This window comes from Pteropus vampyrus, unplaced genomic scaffold (genome assembly GCF_000151845.1).
Source record: "Pteropus vampyrus isolate Shadow unplaced genomic scaffold, Pvam_2.0 Scaffold15, whole genome shotgun sequence".
Lineage (NCBI taxonomy): Eukaryota > Metazoa > Chordata > Mammalia > Chiroptera > Pteropodidae > Pteropus > Pteropus vampyrus.
In genome coordinates this window covers 2,640,875-2,658,428 of record NW_011888796.1, presented here as the reverse complement: position 1 = coordinate 2,658,428, position 17,554 = coordinate 2,640,875, and the positions used below count along the sequence as shown (strand labels likewise).

The 17,554-nt window shown below is 31.3% G+C and overlaps 1 protein-coding gene across 9 annotated transcripts in view; it reads left to right on the top strand.

Annotated features, from left to right (window-relative positions):
• GPHN (gephyrin) overlaps positions 1-17,554 on the top strand; it is a 404,083-nt gene that overhangs the window by 137,271 nt on the left and 249,258 nt on the right. For all 9 annotated transcript variants that reach the window (XM_011384213.2, XM_011384195.2, XM_011384203.2 and 6 more), the window contains one exon: positions 14,441-14,533. In XM_011384213.2, coding sequence (XP_011382515.1) covers positions 14,441-14,533 — 93 coding nt within the window. The remainder of the gene's footprint in view (positions 1-14,440; positions 14,534-17,554) is intronic.

Here is a 17,554-nt window from a genome sequence, read left to right as displayed (position 1 = left end):
AATGTCTAGTGCAAGAGGCAATCTTATTTCATTATAAAATGTAATTTCTATATTAAATATATATATAAAATTTTTTATAGCACAGAGGAGAGACAGTGACTAACTCTGGCTAGAGAATCAAGGAATTCTTTGTGGAGAATATAATGAGAAGGGCTTCTAAAGCAAAAATAATGTGAACAAAAACACCAAAGATGAATAAAAACTGTTTCTGAGAAGTGCAAGTTTGGCTAAAGTCAAGGTATTAATAAGAATAATTGGAGGAGATGAGGCTGAAAGTTAGGTTGACTCAATTAAATGATTTGTATGTTTTAAGGAGGGACGCTTCTAAAGATTTTGAAGCAAAGACATTTTCAGATTTATTTCGGAGAAGTCAGTGTCCTTATCAAAATGAATTGGAAGGAGGTATAGAGAGGTATAAGAACACTTGGGATGCTTTATACCAATCTAGATGAAGAATGATAAAGGCAAGGTTCATGTCAGCGGCAACAGCAAAGTATGAGAGATACAGCTCAGTCATTAATAAAACAGGCTCTGTACCTTAATTTGATTGTTTATCTTAAGCACTCTTTGTTTTCCTAAAATACCTTTGTTGGATTGTAAAACCTACTGTTATTGTTGTGAGGCTAAAATGTTTGTAAAGTACTTAACATAGTACTTGGTACATGATAAGCACACAGTAAATGATAGCTATGTGACATGATTCAAATAGAATAGAAATAAAGATTAATCCAGGATTTTAGTTTAGACAACTTCATAGAAGATCTTGTCAATCTTTAAGATAAAGAATTCAAAAGAAGAATCATATTTTGGGGGAATAATGAATGTTGAGGGTCTTTAAGGCATACAAGTAAGATCCTATAACTAAACATTTATTCACTCCAATCAAATAATTTTGTGGTTTTGGCTAGTTTGTTGACTGTTGGTTGTTTTCATCTCTTTTCTTTTCTGGAACTGTTCACTTAATTGAGAGCCCCTTTTTCTATGTCATCTCCTTAGAGTAAGAGCATCCCAGAGGAATGATAGAAAAAATACATATATTTCAAGTATTAGAAATATCAAACAGGTACAGGTTTTCTCTCTACTGTATTTCTGATTACTTAGTCCCCTTTTTAAAAAATTCAGAACTTAACATTACCATTGTACAATGTGGAGTAGGTAATTTTCCTTTCAACGTCAGAACAATCTGATCTGGTAAAGAGAACAGTTCTTGGCTGTCTTTGAAAGGATAGTTGAAGCCTACTTGTCTTTCTGCTATTTTTTGCTGCCTATAGATAGATCAGTATTCTTTTGTTTCTCTTACTAATTATTACATAATATCGTGACACAGAAGTCTTGGCTAAAATTCCACCAGAATACTATGCTTTCTTTAGCCTTACTAAAATGAATTTCCTCTTCTATTCTTTACTAATGGACATATAAATTATACTGTAACATCTTAAAGATTTTTTACCACTGATATTCTAATGGAAAACTAAACCATAGTGACAGTGATTACTATAAAAGTTATTGGAAACTAGACCTTTTATATTCCACATAAAGCTAACTATCAGCGAATAAAAATGTTTCCAGATGGGTTTTGTTAAGGTTTTTAAGTAGAATTAAATTAATTGCTTAATATATGTTATCAGGCCCAGTTAATTTTCTAGCAGTATTCAGCCTAGAAAATAGTCAAAGGAAAAGCCACATCATATACAAAACTTTGTCAGAAGTTTATCATTGATGTTTGAGAGAAGGTGATATAATTATGACAGAAATTCTTCTATTTCCTACTCATTGTATGTTATTTAAAGAATTTCAGTAATTTGCCTATGGACACAAAGCTAGTAAGTCAACTAGAATTGGATTGGGTACCCAGATGTCTTGCTGCTAAGCCTGTTCCATTTCCATTACCTCTTCGTTTTCCTTAGTGCCTCACAAAAAATTTATAAGAGGTAAATAATGTTTATAGATGTGAAAAACCAAAAGCGGGATAAATGTTTATTAGTAGTGTTTTAAAATTAAAATATGCAGACTTATGTAGAATTTAAAAAACCATTGTACTGAACTTATTTATGACATTGTTGAATTGAAAAAGGAAGTTAAAAACACCCATTTGTGTGCATCTGTTTGTATATGTGTATGTTTATTTATGTATGAAAATTTTTATGTAAGGATAATTAACAAAAGTTTAAAATAAGTTATCTCTGATAAAATTTTGGTGATTTTCAGTTCTTTGAATTATTTTTGTCTTTTTAATAAGGACATATTTTTAGAATCATAAAAATCACTAAGACTGTTGTCATTTGGGGCCAAAAAATTAAAAGTGGAACAAAAAATAAGAACAGTGTAAAATACAGAACATTTTTTTCTGACCAACTGTCATTTCTAAAACCTAGTTTATAATTGTTTAACAGATGATACATTTAATCAAACTTCTTTCACTCATTTTTTTCCATATTGCTTATTCAATAGCAAAGAATAGAATGGTTTGAAATGCTAGACTCATAGAGGGGGTACTAAATTTTATTGATAAATAAAATGATAGATATTTATATGGCTTTGAGAGGAAGCTATATTCCAGTATACCTCAATAGCTTTGATCAGAAGCTTCTGTTATTACAATAACAATTATAAACTCTGGACCAAACAAACCATATTATCTGAAAGCAGTGGAGAATGACCAAAAGCAAGCAGAATTCAGCATTTGGAAGAAGGCACTCGTTGAGTATCTCATTTTTATAACTTTTAGCCTGAGAGTAGGCCCCAGACTGGCCTACCTGGCAACTCAAACTTTCAGACTTTCTTGCCCGAAGAACAGAGTTTGGGGCAACCACAATTGCTTTAAAGTGAAGAGGGAAATCCAGGAAGGGAGAGAGCCAAAGAGGGGAACCTCAGATTTTGTAAATAAGCTTTCTGGATCTCTGGCTGTCCTTCGAACCATGAATGTGCTGGGTAAACTGCAAGGAGCCCAGCTAATAGAATTGAATTGAGTCAACCCAAGTCATCAGCTTACTAAAATAAAAATAAATCATTCTTCAGAATAATATACCCAACTCTAGTGTCTCTTCAGCATATCACTCACCATGTCCAGGATACAGTCCAAAATTATTCATCTTAAGAAAAAAGATAATCAACTGATAGTAACTCCAAGATGACCCAGCTATTGGAATTAACATTTTTGAAGCAGCTACTACAACCAGGCTCAAGGAGTAAAGAAAAACATGCTTATAATGAATGAAGAGATATGAAATCTTAGCAGAAAAGTAGAAACAATTTTTAACAACCAAATGAAAAATTTAGAACTGCAAAATAAATAGCTGAAAAGTATTTTTAAAGTATCTTTTTATCTTTAAATTCAGCGTCCCACATGAGCCAGTTTAAGATTGATGGCAATGAAATCATGAAATAAATATATAGAATTATTAAATAAAACTTCAAAGCATGTTGCATTTTTTGAACCAATAAAATTCATACCTAGATATTTGTATTTGGAAAGTTTGGGTATTTATTAGTAGAACTATACTGAAATTATGGGTAGGATAAAGGAAAAATTGGAAAATATTCAGGCTTCTTACTATGAAAAATCATCTTTGGGTATGAGTAGAGACCATACTAAAGATAATGCACTGTTTACCTTGACACGTTTTTTATGTAATATAGCATATTGATTTAAAATTAATAATAAGCAGTAAAATAGTAGTTTTAAAGCTCCAAGCTCCCATCACTCCACAGATACACTACAAAACAAACAGAAACTCTTAGAACCAACTTTTTCAGAACTCTGTTTCAGAAAACGAAGATTTATAGCAACCAAGCAAACATTGAATCAAGAATGATCATTTGTTTAGGGTAATGAAAATATTTTGAAAATAGATAGTGGTAACAGTTGCTACTACATTGTGAAGATAATTAATGCTACTGAACTGTACACTTAAAAATGGGTAAGATGGCAAGTTTTATATAAATATTTTTTTACCACACAAAAAATTTTGAAATAAATAGAATGATATATTAATAAATGCTACAACATGTATGAACCTTAAAAACCTTATGCTAAGGAAAAGAAGCCAATCACAAAAGACCACATGTGGTTTTATTCCAGTTTTGTGAATGCCTAGAATAGGCCAGTCCATCGAGGCAAACTAAATTTGTGGTTGCCTGGGCCCTCTCAATAAGAGGAAGAATAACTGCTAATGTTTACCAAGTTTCCTTTAGGAGTGTTGAAAAGTTCTAAAGTTGGATTGTGGTGATGGTTATATAACCCTTTGAGTATGCTAAAGACCACTGAACTATATACTGTAAATAGATGACTTTATGATATGTGAAATATATCTCAATAAACCTTTTTCTAAAAAAAGATTATGGTCTCACACAGGTATACAAAATGTTTTAAGTAAGCTTAATCCATGGGATGGGGTAAATAGTGACAAAATGGAAAAGGTTAAAGGATTGATAAGTAATAATATAGACTGTAAATATATATAGCTAGTTATAATTCCTGGTCTTAATGTATTTGAGACCAATCAGGATGTCCTAGGGTCAGGAAATAATAAAATAGCCAAGAAATACTAAATTGTATAATCTGGATGCATATTCACCTTTACTAGATTTACTGATATTTCAATACTGCCTGAATGTGTGCGATTATATCATGTGGCCTGCTAGAGCAGTTATACATAATCTTTTGGAAATTTCAGATATCTTGACCCCAGTCCCTCCAAAAAATTCTCATAGACATATATTTTGGAGTATGATTTTGCAAGAAATGTAAACCATGGGCCATAAAAGAGCATAGACCTTTGCTGTAGTAAAATAGCCTGACTTGAATAAAAGAATCAGGAGTTTTTAAGTGAGAAAGTTGATATAAAGAAGTAGGCACAAAGAGAGAAATAATGTAAAACAAGAAAAGAACCCTCTGTAATTATGGTAAAATGGGTAAAGTGCTGGGAATCCAGATACCAGAGTTTTATTATCTACTGCTACTGATTGAACAAATCTCTGTAGAAGAACAAAATATGTTGGTAAAGCATATAAATAGCAGATCATGAATGGAAAGAGTTCCAATAGTGATAGCAAAAATATAACCATATTCTAATAAACATCTGTGTTTGTCTTCTTAGCGTCCCAACTGTTCATTCTGATATTACTTACTATTGCCTCATAGAAGTATGGGCAGTGTACTCTTCAGGAAAATACAATTCATGGAACAAATATAATATAAACCTATAATGACCTTTAATTAATAATTTAAAAGACTAACTTCCAAGATTATAGTTTCCTGAAGCAAGAATTTGTATTGACTGTTTTCCATTGAGATTTCAGAATATTAAGGCTAAAGGTCAAAGGAGATTTTATCATCCCCTTTTCTCTTAGATCTTGTAATATCTTTAATAGCTAAACAAATCCACAAGTGTTATTCCAAAGGGTCAACCTTAGAAGCAGCATGTTTTAATATTTCTATTACCTACATTGATCTGGAATTCAGAAAAGGCTTACTGAACTTTTAGATCATAAGTTGGGTATTATCAAGCTGGTCACATACATTTATTTAATATGATATCTTTGTGAAATGATAATAAATACTTTAGCCATTGTCTCACAGGATGAGCAGATTTGTCCTTTCTTGATGAGTTCTTTAGCAGTGGACCACACTGTAGCCAATCTAGTTTTAAAAACCAAAGAAACCTATATGTTATCTATAGTAGGAAAGGAACGGTGTTACAGGTAACACGTACACATGCACACACACACAAAATGAGCAAAACCTGAAGATTTTACTGGTGTGTTCAATGTGTAAGTGTTGTTTCTCAGTTGTGTTTAACAACTCCGAGGACTAAATTTAGTATACTAAAGAGATAAATTGTTCTCTCTCCTGTTTTAAAAGCCCTTTTAGTTTATACTGAATACCTAATATTGAATTACTCTCAAACTGGTGGTGTTATGGCTCCTTTTTTTTTTTTCTGCTTTGATACAGAACAACTAATTCTAGAATTCTAATAAGTATTTCAATGAGAGATTTTGTTTGTTCATTTTCCATATTTCAACCATCCACTTTACCTAGGTAGCAAATACTTTCCTGATTGGAGAAAGCCTTAAATTGCATTTTTTATATTGGGTAGATTTCCTAAGGATTCTATTAAGAGTGATCTTGAGATAATGTGTTTGATTTACTATTATAGTAAATGGTTTTAATGATTTATTCCAAAGTCCTCTTCAGAGGTCCAGTTTATCTTAGAACAAACTTTATGTCATTAGAATCATCACCATTTTATTTAAGCAACCTATTATATTAAGATCACTGAAGAGTACAAATATGCATAAGATCTGGCTCTTAAGCTCAGGGAAGGCCTTAGGGAAAATAGGATAAAAAAGGTCAAAAGACATACCTCTTAAATCCATTTAGCTGTATAAATCACTTGATTATTCTGTTTTAAAGTTTATCTTCCCTTTTAAAAAATTACATTTCAATTTTTGGCCTTTCAGAGTTAGTGATAAAAGGATTATTATGAACCCTGATTCTACTTGGGTCTTCTGATGTGATTAATGTTGTGGAGAATCTCACACTTTGTATAAACCCATCACAAATAATGTTGAAAATAACAAAAGTAACCATTTATTCAGCAATTAACTGTGTGCTGAGTACTCTGCCAGGTTCTTTACTTGCACCAGTGAGAATCCATCATTAGGGCAAATCCTTGGTATTCTGTGAAGGCATTGAGTTACTAAATCCTTGTCACAGTAAAGTGTTCCCATACTATTGTGATAGCAGAATGTGAACCCCAGTTACCCTAATTCAGAACAATACACTGGAGATTCCCAAGCACAAATTAATTATATTCGGATAATTAGGCATCTACTCATTTCTGTTTCTTTCAGCAGTGAGAGGATTAATATCTAGTAAAGGTCGAGAAAATCATATTGATAAAAGACATTAATAAAATATGAAAAAAGGATCATCATAAATAATAGTAATCTGTTGTCCACACCATTTGTCACAATCACTACAGGGTCTTGCATTAATTAAGATCAACAATGAATAGAACTTCATCAGTCACCTTATTTAAAATATCTGTGTAAGTAGTACATACAGTATTTGAAAATTACATTAGCATTTAAATGAATAGAATTAAACTGAAATTGGTTCACAGATTAAGTATCAGATCACTTAAATAAAAGAACAGCCTTATTTTCTTGGAGGGAGAAAAGTACAGTTAGCCTAAAATCACACCCTGGGTTGACATTTTTTGTGTGTGTGAGAGAATAACAAATAATTGAAAGCAACAAAATCTTAGCTTTCAGATGTTCTCTGAGTGAGAGATATCCTAAGGATTAAAAATACAAACACACAGATATACTTTAAAATATATTTTATAAATGTGTACAATGTTTATATACATTCCAATGGAAAATATGAATGTATGAAAAATAATACATGAATACTCCTTGGATAAAGACACTTGCTTACTCTGTGTCTTTACAACTTCTCAAATATCTCTTATACTTCTCACTTAAGTAATAACTTGCTATGTGCTTTAGTCTAGTACATGATAGCTATTGTTTGCATTTCCTTTTTGAAAACCTAGTGAAAACTTCAACACATTAACAAATATTGAGAAAATGTGCTGATGCTTTCTCCAGTAAATAAAAGTTATTTTTTGTAAGGTTTTTGGAAAACATATTTTTAGAATGTTAATTTTAAAGAACTTTGGAATTAGAGTGACAAAGCCAAAAAGAATCAGAGAGAGAGAGATTTCTAGTCCAAATAATACATGAATACAGATGAGACTAATGGACAAGGAATAGGAGAATCTGCCTAGACAAATAAATGAAATGTTAAATTAATTCAGGCAGCAACTTAGGAAAAAAAGACATGAAAGAAGAACTTAGGAAAATTTTTCTAAAATATAAAAACACTCTTTTCAGTTAAGCTACTTGAATAATTAAAATTATTTGCATTTTGTTATTTTGTTAGTGGAAATGATATTTGTGTCATTTTTAAAAATAACTGCGCACTAAAAACCTAAAACAAAATTTTAATCCATTTTAAAATCTTCCATTTGAAGAGTTTTAGTGGATTTTGAACCATTTGTTAAAAATATTTGTAAAGTAACATCTTTCAAGTATTTTGTAAAGATAATATCATGAAAGAGGGAAATTTACAAGCCCCATTGCAAAGAGTTTTTGCATATTTGGTGGATGAGATTGAAAAATGAATGTCATACAATGATTTAGTAGGTATGGCTGATGTACTTTTTCCATTTTAGCCCATCTTTTAAAATTGTCTTTTACTTTGTAATTACTATATCACAAAATATCAAACCAAGATTTTTTAAAATAATGCATCACATTGCTCTTATAAGAATATTAGTGAGAAAAACATTTTTGTACAATTAGTAAAATAAAATGTAAAATTATTTTAAATATGTCATCTTCGTCTCATCTTTTAAAGTTTCTATTTAAGTGTGATATGCTAAATGTTTTAGTCCGGTGGTATATGGAGATAACTTTCAGAAATTATTTCACTTACAGAGATGCATGATCAAAATTTTGGAGACTCTTCTTAGGAGGAGATATGTAAACAAGTAAATTCCAGTAAAATATGAAAAGCGCTATTCCAAAGGAATGGCAGGGAACAAATTGTCTGGAGGAGTCAGAGGAGACTTTACAGAGATGACCCTAAAACTGCCTCATTATATAGATAGGAATATATTAGGTGATTATGTTAGAACTCTATAATAGACCAAAGAAAAGTATGACATTTCTCAAATGATTTTATATAGAAAAAGTCAGCATAATTCATTTTCTACCAATGTAGGGAAAGAAAAAAATCTGTGATAACGGATGAGTATGAGACTCCAGGTAGATGTAAAGAATTATGGCCTGTCTAAACTTACTTTCTCTTAACTCTATTACTGTCCCATTTTTCTCCTTATTGGGTTTTCTACTCTTGTGCAAGAGAATAATATTGCTAAAAATCTCTGTAGTGATGGTTTTTACCATGTAGTGATCATGGTAAGGAAAATGTTATATGTTCGTAAATGCATATATCTTTCATAGGACTATCCATGACCTATTGATGTACCATGTTATATTAATTTATTCATACCTCTGACATCAAGGATATTTGTCATGCCTTTTTTTTTCCATTCTCATATTTTTCTGGTACATACTAAGCAATGGAATGTTTCTTAAACTCAATGATTAAATGATATGATCATGTTGAGACTTTATGTCAATTTATTTAAATGTAACTCATGTCTGATTTACTTTCAAAACTATTTTGAAGTTTATTATAAAGGATATGTAAACTTATGACTAACCAAATACAAAGTGGAAATAGCCAAAAAAAAAAAAGGAGGCTGCAAAGATGCTAACTAAGAAAGTAGTTGTATTGTTGCGTTAAAAACTACATAACCTAGTGTCTTAAAACAATAGTAATTTTTTATTTCTCACAAATCTGTAGGCTTGCTGGGCTCAGCTGGGTATATCTTCTTCTGGTCTCAACCTGAGGTCACTCATTTGTCAGCTCAACTGGGGCTGCAGAATCTAAGATGACCTCAGTTAAATGTCCGGGGCATTGGTACTATCTGTTCTGCTAGGTCTTTCTCTCCACATGGTCTCTCATCATTCCATAATTTAGCCTGGGCTTCCTTTCATGATGATAGAAGTTTACTAAAAGAGTGAAGGCAGAAGCTGTGAGGCCTTTTGAGACCTAGATTTCAGAACTCACACTCCATGACTTCTGCGCCATTCTGTTGGTCAAAGTCACAAGCCCAGCCAAGGTGCAGAGGTTGTAGAAAAAAATAGACTTCACCTTTCAACAAGAGAGTTTATAAAGAATGTGTAGCCATTTTTAATCTACCACAGTAGTAACTGCATAGTTGTAGAGTCTAATTTTTTTTTTTTTCTGAGCTGGCTGAAAATGAGAAAATGAGACATTAAAGTGCTGACTATCAGAATGAAGAAAAAGGAAATTTAATTTTTAAAATCCCTTTATTTTTTAATAATACATGCAAATTATAAAGAATTCCCAAAATGCAAAAGAAAAGGAAGGAAAACATAAAATATATTTCAAATCTAATTACCCAGAAATAACCATTGTTAAGATTAGTTGTAAAACATCCCAATATCTTTTTATGCTTATTGATTTAAGAATGGATGGATGTTTGATTGAGAGAAAAACATAGCTATACAATAATTCTCTAAAGATAATACAGAATAGCATTTTATTTCATTTAAACAAAAGAAAAAGTGAATAAAAAGCATGTTACAAGAGATGTGCTACACAGAACTCTCTCTAAAGTTAAAAAAAAATAGGAAAATCTTTAATAGGTTACAGTCATTTTTAACTACCTTTTAAAACCTTGGACAGAATTGATTGAATCCCTGCTATGAAAGATAAGAATATGAGCACTGTTATATTTCCTTCCACCTACCCTCTGCTTACCTTAAAAAAATTTAATATATGATTATAGAAAAAAATATATGTGATTGAAAAATATCCTCAAACTGAGCTTATTTCACAAACGATTGCATTCATGAAAGAAGAAAGATAAAGTCAGCCCGAATTATATCAGATCTGGACAGACTTGTACAGAGGAAAAATGGAGAAAGTAAGAAACCAGAGACAATATATTTATCTTTGTTGGAGTGTTCTGCTTTTCTCTGAGATTTTATTAAATATTCAATACTTATCTATCTAGATAAGGGTTTAAATCGTTGTTATGTGGGGGTATCATTAGGTTTCAGATTAGTTTCCCAATTCAGTGTGCATTTATTCATGGAACCTTTATCTTTATCACAGAGAGTCAGTCCCTTGTTTCATCTGTTTCACACAGCAGTTGCTCAGCAGATGAAAAAGATAAGGAGTCTCTTTCAGTTTGTGTCTCTCTTGATTCAAAGGTATTAGTGAGAATTTTTAGGATTTTGATTCACCATCTGATTTCTTTGGGAGCCAAAGCAGCATTAGGAGCCTCACTATGCTGCACTATGCTTCTCAAAGATACTTAAGTTCTGTCCTTGACCATCCAACTTTTGAGATTTATGACACGAATCTTTTTTTCTTATTCGATTGTTGCCTGGTGGTGTTTTGTTCCTCTAGTTTTTACTCTTTTTTTATTCACTTTTGTAAGATGATGGGGCGGGGCGGGAGGTGGGGGAAGGCTTCTATGGTATGACTTCATTCCACTATGCTCACCTGGAAGCTCAAGGCAATAAATTTTTAAAGGAATACCTTCAACATAAGGGAAAAGTAATCATTAAAATAGAAAGTGCCTTAAACCTCAGTTTTGTAACAGGTACAGAGGAATTTTTCATAAAGGTGGGTCATGCAGAAATCTCAATGACACCCTGTCTGGTAGAGGCAGCCAAATATTAAGATATCTCTCAGAATGAAAGGGATCTTACAGGTACAGAAGAAATTGTCACAGATAAATTGCTTTCAGGTGATTTAACATGATAGAAAAATAGACTCATTATCTAGAATGGTACATAGCGTTATTTAGTGCAGTTTAATGTGTATACATGTCACCTTGAGGATTCTTTTTAAAAATGCAGATTCTGATTCACTAGGTCTGGGATAGGACCTGAGATTCTGTATTTCTAACAAGCTCCTAGGTGATACAAATGCTGTATGTCTTCAGATCATACTTTTAGTAGAAATGTTCTAGACAGCGGTCGACTCAGCTCCTCTACTCGACTTGAGACAGAGGACTGTGCCTTACGCATCTTTGTATCCCTGTTATCTAATGAAGTACTTGAATGAAAGCATGCCCTGAAATATTTTCTTGTTAAATAATTATTTGACTACTAGGTGCCTAGAATACTTGTATTATATATTATATTCGTAGTTAAGGAAGAATCCTTATGTTTTGGAAACCAACTGAGTGAATAATAGGATTGCTATTTTGTCTTAAAAATCCAGAGCCTAACTAAAATTTTTGCTTGGATGAAAAACTATTGCACATCACACAACTACTTTGGACAACAAACTATTATTTCCCAAGTATTTGAACAATCCTTAATTGAGCTCAAGATATCAAATATTACTTAAATGAAAGAAGTCTGTAGTGTCAGTGTTACCAGTTATGCATCCTGAGAATAGGAAAACTAGTATATTCCTATGATGCAACTATCTTAACCTGTAACTATCTTTGTGGGCCCATCTATTTTGAGTAATCTATGAAATTCAACTTCAGGTAACTGAACAAGTTGTCACTTTAGACTAGTAGTTGTCAATTGCTTGGCTGCATTTTTTAAATTACCCTGGGAAGCTTTTAAAAATTCCAATTCCCAGGTCGCACCCCAGAGATGGCACCCAAGCATCAGTATTTTTTCAAGCTCCAGAAATAATCTCAGTGTATAATCAAAGCTGAGAACCATTACTTGACTGTGAGCTCTTTGAAACCAGGGTCCGTCTTTCATTCATTTATTTATTTATTTATTTATTTATTTATTTATTTATTTATTTATTTTTGACTTAACACCTAATACATGTTATAGGTACTCAGTAAATGTTTACTTAATCACTGAATGAATTATGTTATAAGGAAGTATTGTCTATTGCCAAATAGTGGCATTCTTCAGTATAAAGTGACTATTTTAACTCATTATTAGTATCTTGAAATTTGAAAAGTTTGAATGCCCTCTTGGTATTGACAATATTGAAAATTGACAATTAATAATTAATAATAGGCATTTTGTTGATACTTTAGTGTCATATCATTTTTTATCAAGATCTGATGTAAATGGAGTGTGGTCAGAGATGAGAAAACTGTGACACAGATACCCTAGTACTGGGGTACTTAGGAATATTGCAAAGAAATCTAAAGGGTTCTAGAATCCATTAGTGGGATGACAAGGTCAGTGAATCTCATTGCTAAGTTGTGATATCAACTTATTTTTTTATAGACTAGAAATAATAACCGTTTAGAATAATGAGTATTTACACTTTTCTACCTTTTAAATAGGAGCATAAGACAATGGGAATTTTTAAGTTTGGTTTGCGAAAACACCTTATAATAACCTTTATTGTAATGCTCTTTGATTTTGTGTTGTGTATGTAAGCTTCCCTCAGAACAAAATTATAACTATATCAGGGATGCAAGTTCTTCAGTCAGTTTCTCAATAGACTACAGTTTATGTCTTAAAAATAGTTTGTTGCCATTAATCCTAGCAGAAGGAAAATCCCCTTCTTGTGGAGCCTTGGTCTTTCCATTCCTGTGATACTAGGATGACATAAAAATGTGCAAGGATAGGGGAAAAAAATCACTTTTAGATCTTGAATTTGTCCTTCTAACTAATTACCCTACATTTTGTGTCACGGATGAATTTGAGAACTGAGGGCATTGTGTTTTACATCTAGATATTAGCCTACTATGTGTGTTTAACATCTAGTTATCAGCATAAATAATATAATTGTATTAATAAATTTTGAACCTGAATTGTAAGAAGATAATGAAATTATATAATACTAAAGCAAGTATTTGATTACAACTTAAATGAGCACTTAATAGTTCTTTTTAATAAATGGCTAAATTTGTAGTATTGCATGAATAGAATTATCAATAATATAAGCAGAGAGAGAGATCTTAGTTCTGCTTTACACACAAATGGATAACTTTGAGTAGAGTATTTAACCCTTTTGTACTTTGCTTGTCTTACCTGGAAAATGAAGAGGCAAGTCTTCTAATGTTTCTACCAACTCTAAAATTTTATGTTATATAATTCTAATTTCTGTGTATAGTGTTGCTGTGGAAAAATATTTAAACAATTACTTATTCCTTTCTTTTAAGGCAACCATGTAAAATAAATTCTCAAAAAAATGTAAAAGTTTCTTAAACAACTTGAAACTTAGCAGAAAATATTGACTCAGTCACAGGCAGAATATAGGGGAACATATATGTTGAGGATCCCACAGATCTGGTTTGAATCCTAATTCTTCCTACTTTTAGTTTGTGAACCTATGAGCCAGTTAGTTTCTTGATCTCTCAGAATCTATTAATGAAAAAAGTGAATGAGTCTGTTTCTTTAAATATAAAATTGAAGTATGAATAGTTACCTGCCAAGTTTGGTATAGTTTTTAATAATGAGATCATATAATTAACTCTTAGATAGTATTCAGTTTTTTTAATCTGAATATATTTTGAATGGTTGAAAAGAACTTCAGATATGCCATATAAGTATATAACAAACATTAATTATAAACTATTTGTGGGATTTCCGGTGTTTCATTTACTTTCAAGAATTTGATGCATCCTCATTTTCAATAATGAGTAGAATAAATACCCAAAACTAGTGTGTTTTGATCAACAGTGGAATTGTTGCATGAATTGTGCTTCAAAATTTTCATGTTGATTGTTGAAAAAATCTGTAACACTGTATATGAAGTATTTGAGTAAGTAGATGTTTTGAACAAGCAGGAAAGTCCTTCCACATGTGACATTTTACTGTTTTCTTTCAGGAAACCCTGATAGATTGGTGTGATGAAAAGGAACTTAATTTGATATTAACAACTGGAGGAACAGGGTTCGCACCACGAGATGTCACTCCAGAGGTGAGATAGAATATGCCTTTCTCATATTCAAGGAGTAAGCTACTCATGTTATTTTTAATTCTTTTTAATATGTTTATTTTATTTTTGTAATTCCGCTAGGCAGAACAGGAAACTTGTAATTCTAAGAATGTGAAAAATTTGCTGTGGAAAAACAATTATCTAAAAAAATGTTTCTTGACTTTTTTTCTTTGGACTTAAACTAGAAATGACATAATATGAGGAAATCTTAGTGTGGCATCCGGGCTGATGTGCTTTGTTAGTATAATTCAAAATGTACCTGATTTCTCTTTTCTTAAGATACCCTTGTCTCTGGTCTCAAAACACAGTAGGATGACTGCAACATAATTTTTTTTTTTTTAAATAAAAGTGTTTTTATTTAGATAGCATTGAAATTAGTGATGCTTGGCTGTAGCTTGTTTGTTAATGCCTTTATCTGAAGTACTGAGAAACGCGGAGCTTTGTGGCATACCAGGATGCTGGTGGGGAGGATGGAGCTGCCCAACCCCCTCTCACATTGCATTGTGGAGGCAGTAGAATATTTATACCAGTTTTCCAGTCCTTTTGATGAGAAAGGGTTCTATATTCCATAGTTTTAAATGCAAATTTAAATGCAGCATTTAATAAGTCAAAAAGCAGAATTAATGTCTAGGCTTCATGCCACAAGAATCACTTCAGCCTTTGCACAAGGGGAGAAATTAGGGAAAGTGCTCATTGATACAGGGGAAAAGCCTTTCTTTTTAAGGAAGCTATAAACCAGGTGCCACTTTCAGAGTCATATGCAAACTTATATTACCACTTGTGACATTGTTTCCTTTACCTCTCAAAAACATGTTTCTTGGCCAAATGTCAATTTATTGTGAACTATGTCCTTCTGTTTTCAAATCAGTATGCTATTGTATCTACTATCTTATTAACAGAAAGATACTTTTGTTCTGCACCTTTTAAGTAATTACTGTCCTTTTCAGACTTTAACCTGTACCACAGTCAGAGGGCTTGTTAAAACAGATTGCTGGGCCTCAACGCACAATTTCTGATTCAGTAAAATCTGCAATCGGTGCTAAGAATTTGTATTTCTAACAAAGTCCCAGGTGATACAGATGTTGCTGGCCCATAGAACATACTTCCAGACTTCGAGAACCACTGTTCTAGTATATGAAAATGCAGATTTTTAAAACAAGTTGTAAAATGTTTTCTATTCTATGTAAAAATTATGACAGAAATTTTTTTGGATATTATTATAATTAGGCTTACAAATAAAATGGTTTTGATTTTAAATTAATCAGAAGAGTTGTATTGAGAAATTGTTAACTTCAACTCCTTAAAACAGAAGTCATCCTTACATAACTTATTTAGTTTCTGGGTCCTACGGGAAATGGTCTTTTGGCCAATTTTTACATTTCTTTTAAACTGTGAGAGTAACTTGAAAAAGTACAATTGGAGGGAAGCCATCTGCTGTAAAGATGTGTTTGTGTTTTGTTTTTGTTTTGTAAGAAAATTGCCTGCATATGTGAAGACATTGATTTTTGGAGTTGGGTGTTGTGTTAAGTTTTTGAAGTAAATTAAATTATATTTATGTATTGCTATTTTTTTTGTGATGGTTTGGTATTTTCATAATATTACTTATTTTTATATCTGGAAAGTATTTAAAAAGTTGCCATAGAATTCATTCATAACCAGATAGCAATATTATTTTTAATTGTGGGGAAATAATTTACATCACAAAATTAGTATTTTGTATTCTGTGGAGTTTCAAGTAAATAATGCTAGGTTGAAAATTCATAACTTTGAATTCTGGCTCTCTTTCCATGACCTTGTATGTTTCATTATATCAGAAATTGAGCTCTTTATTCTTAGATGATTATGTTCAGTTACCTGAAAACCTTAGAATTGCTCTTATATTCTTACATTCATATATACCTGTAACAACTAACTGGCTAAAATTGTATGAGGTTTTTTTAATGATTGAAAAATATACATAAATATCTTCTCTAATATCTATTTTTGAAAACAGGTGATTTACTTGATTGTGAATTATTGATCTTTAAAAGATTCACTTTATATCTCACATATAAATACATATGGTATTGTCTATAGCAAAAGTTCATAGAACTGATAAGCTTTTGAAAAATTAAATAAACATAAAAGCAATGTAGGGCCACCCTAAAATAATTTTACTAATTTCTCATTTTCTCTACACCCTTAAATAGTCGCAATTCTTGTAACATCTAAAAACAACACTGAATGTCAGCTAGGAACCCAGAAATATAATTTTGAGCGTGTAATAATATAGTTATTTGTCTTTAATTTGTGTGTCTTAGACAGTTGTGCTTAAGAAAGAGAGGAAACTATTTCTAGACCACATTTACCTATATACAACTTAGGGTTGAAAATATTTTTAAATAAATTTAGAAGTTATTAATAGAAAACACAAATATTAACAATAAAAGTAAAATATAAAACTTCTCACTTAATGTACTAATATTTTACAGTGTGTAATTTCCAATAATTAGTTTGATCTACTATCAGAAAGAACAGTTGTTTGTGGGATGAATATGTTAGAAAAAAATAAAAAGGAAATGACAACTCAAATGAGTGAAATAAAGCATTCTAAAATTATCAATGGGTGTAAACCCTAGAAACAAAGAAAAGTTTAATAGATTTCTTCCCAGGTCTACTTAAAAGAGAAAAAACAAAGGAATAGCAAGTTTTGAAAAGTGTATCCTGTTTACATATTTTATAGGAATAAGGCAGAATTGTAGGAACTAATAAATCAGAATTGACTTTGTTAAATTATGAAGTTGTTTCTATTTTTAGAACTTGTGTCTTAGAATTATATAATTCATCCCATGGTCAGCTTACATATAATAGCATAATAGTTCACACTCTTCAAACTTTTTACAGTTTTATTTAGATTTGAAAAGTTTTGTTTTTTAAAAATAGATTGCATTTTCTCTGATCTTATAAAAAGGTTAGATAATCTGTTGGCATTGGTGAAATGCTAGTAAGTATAATATTCTATAG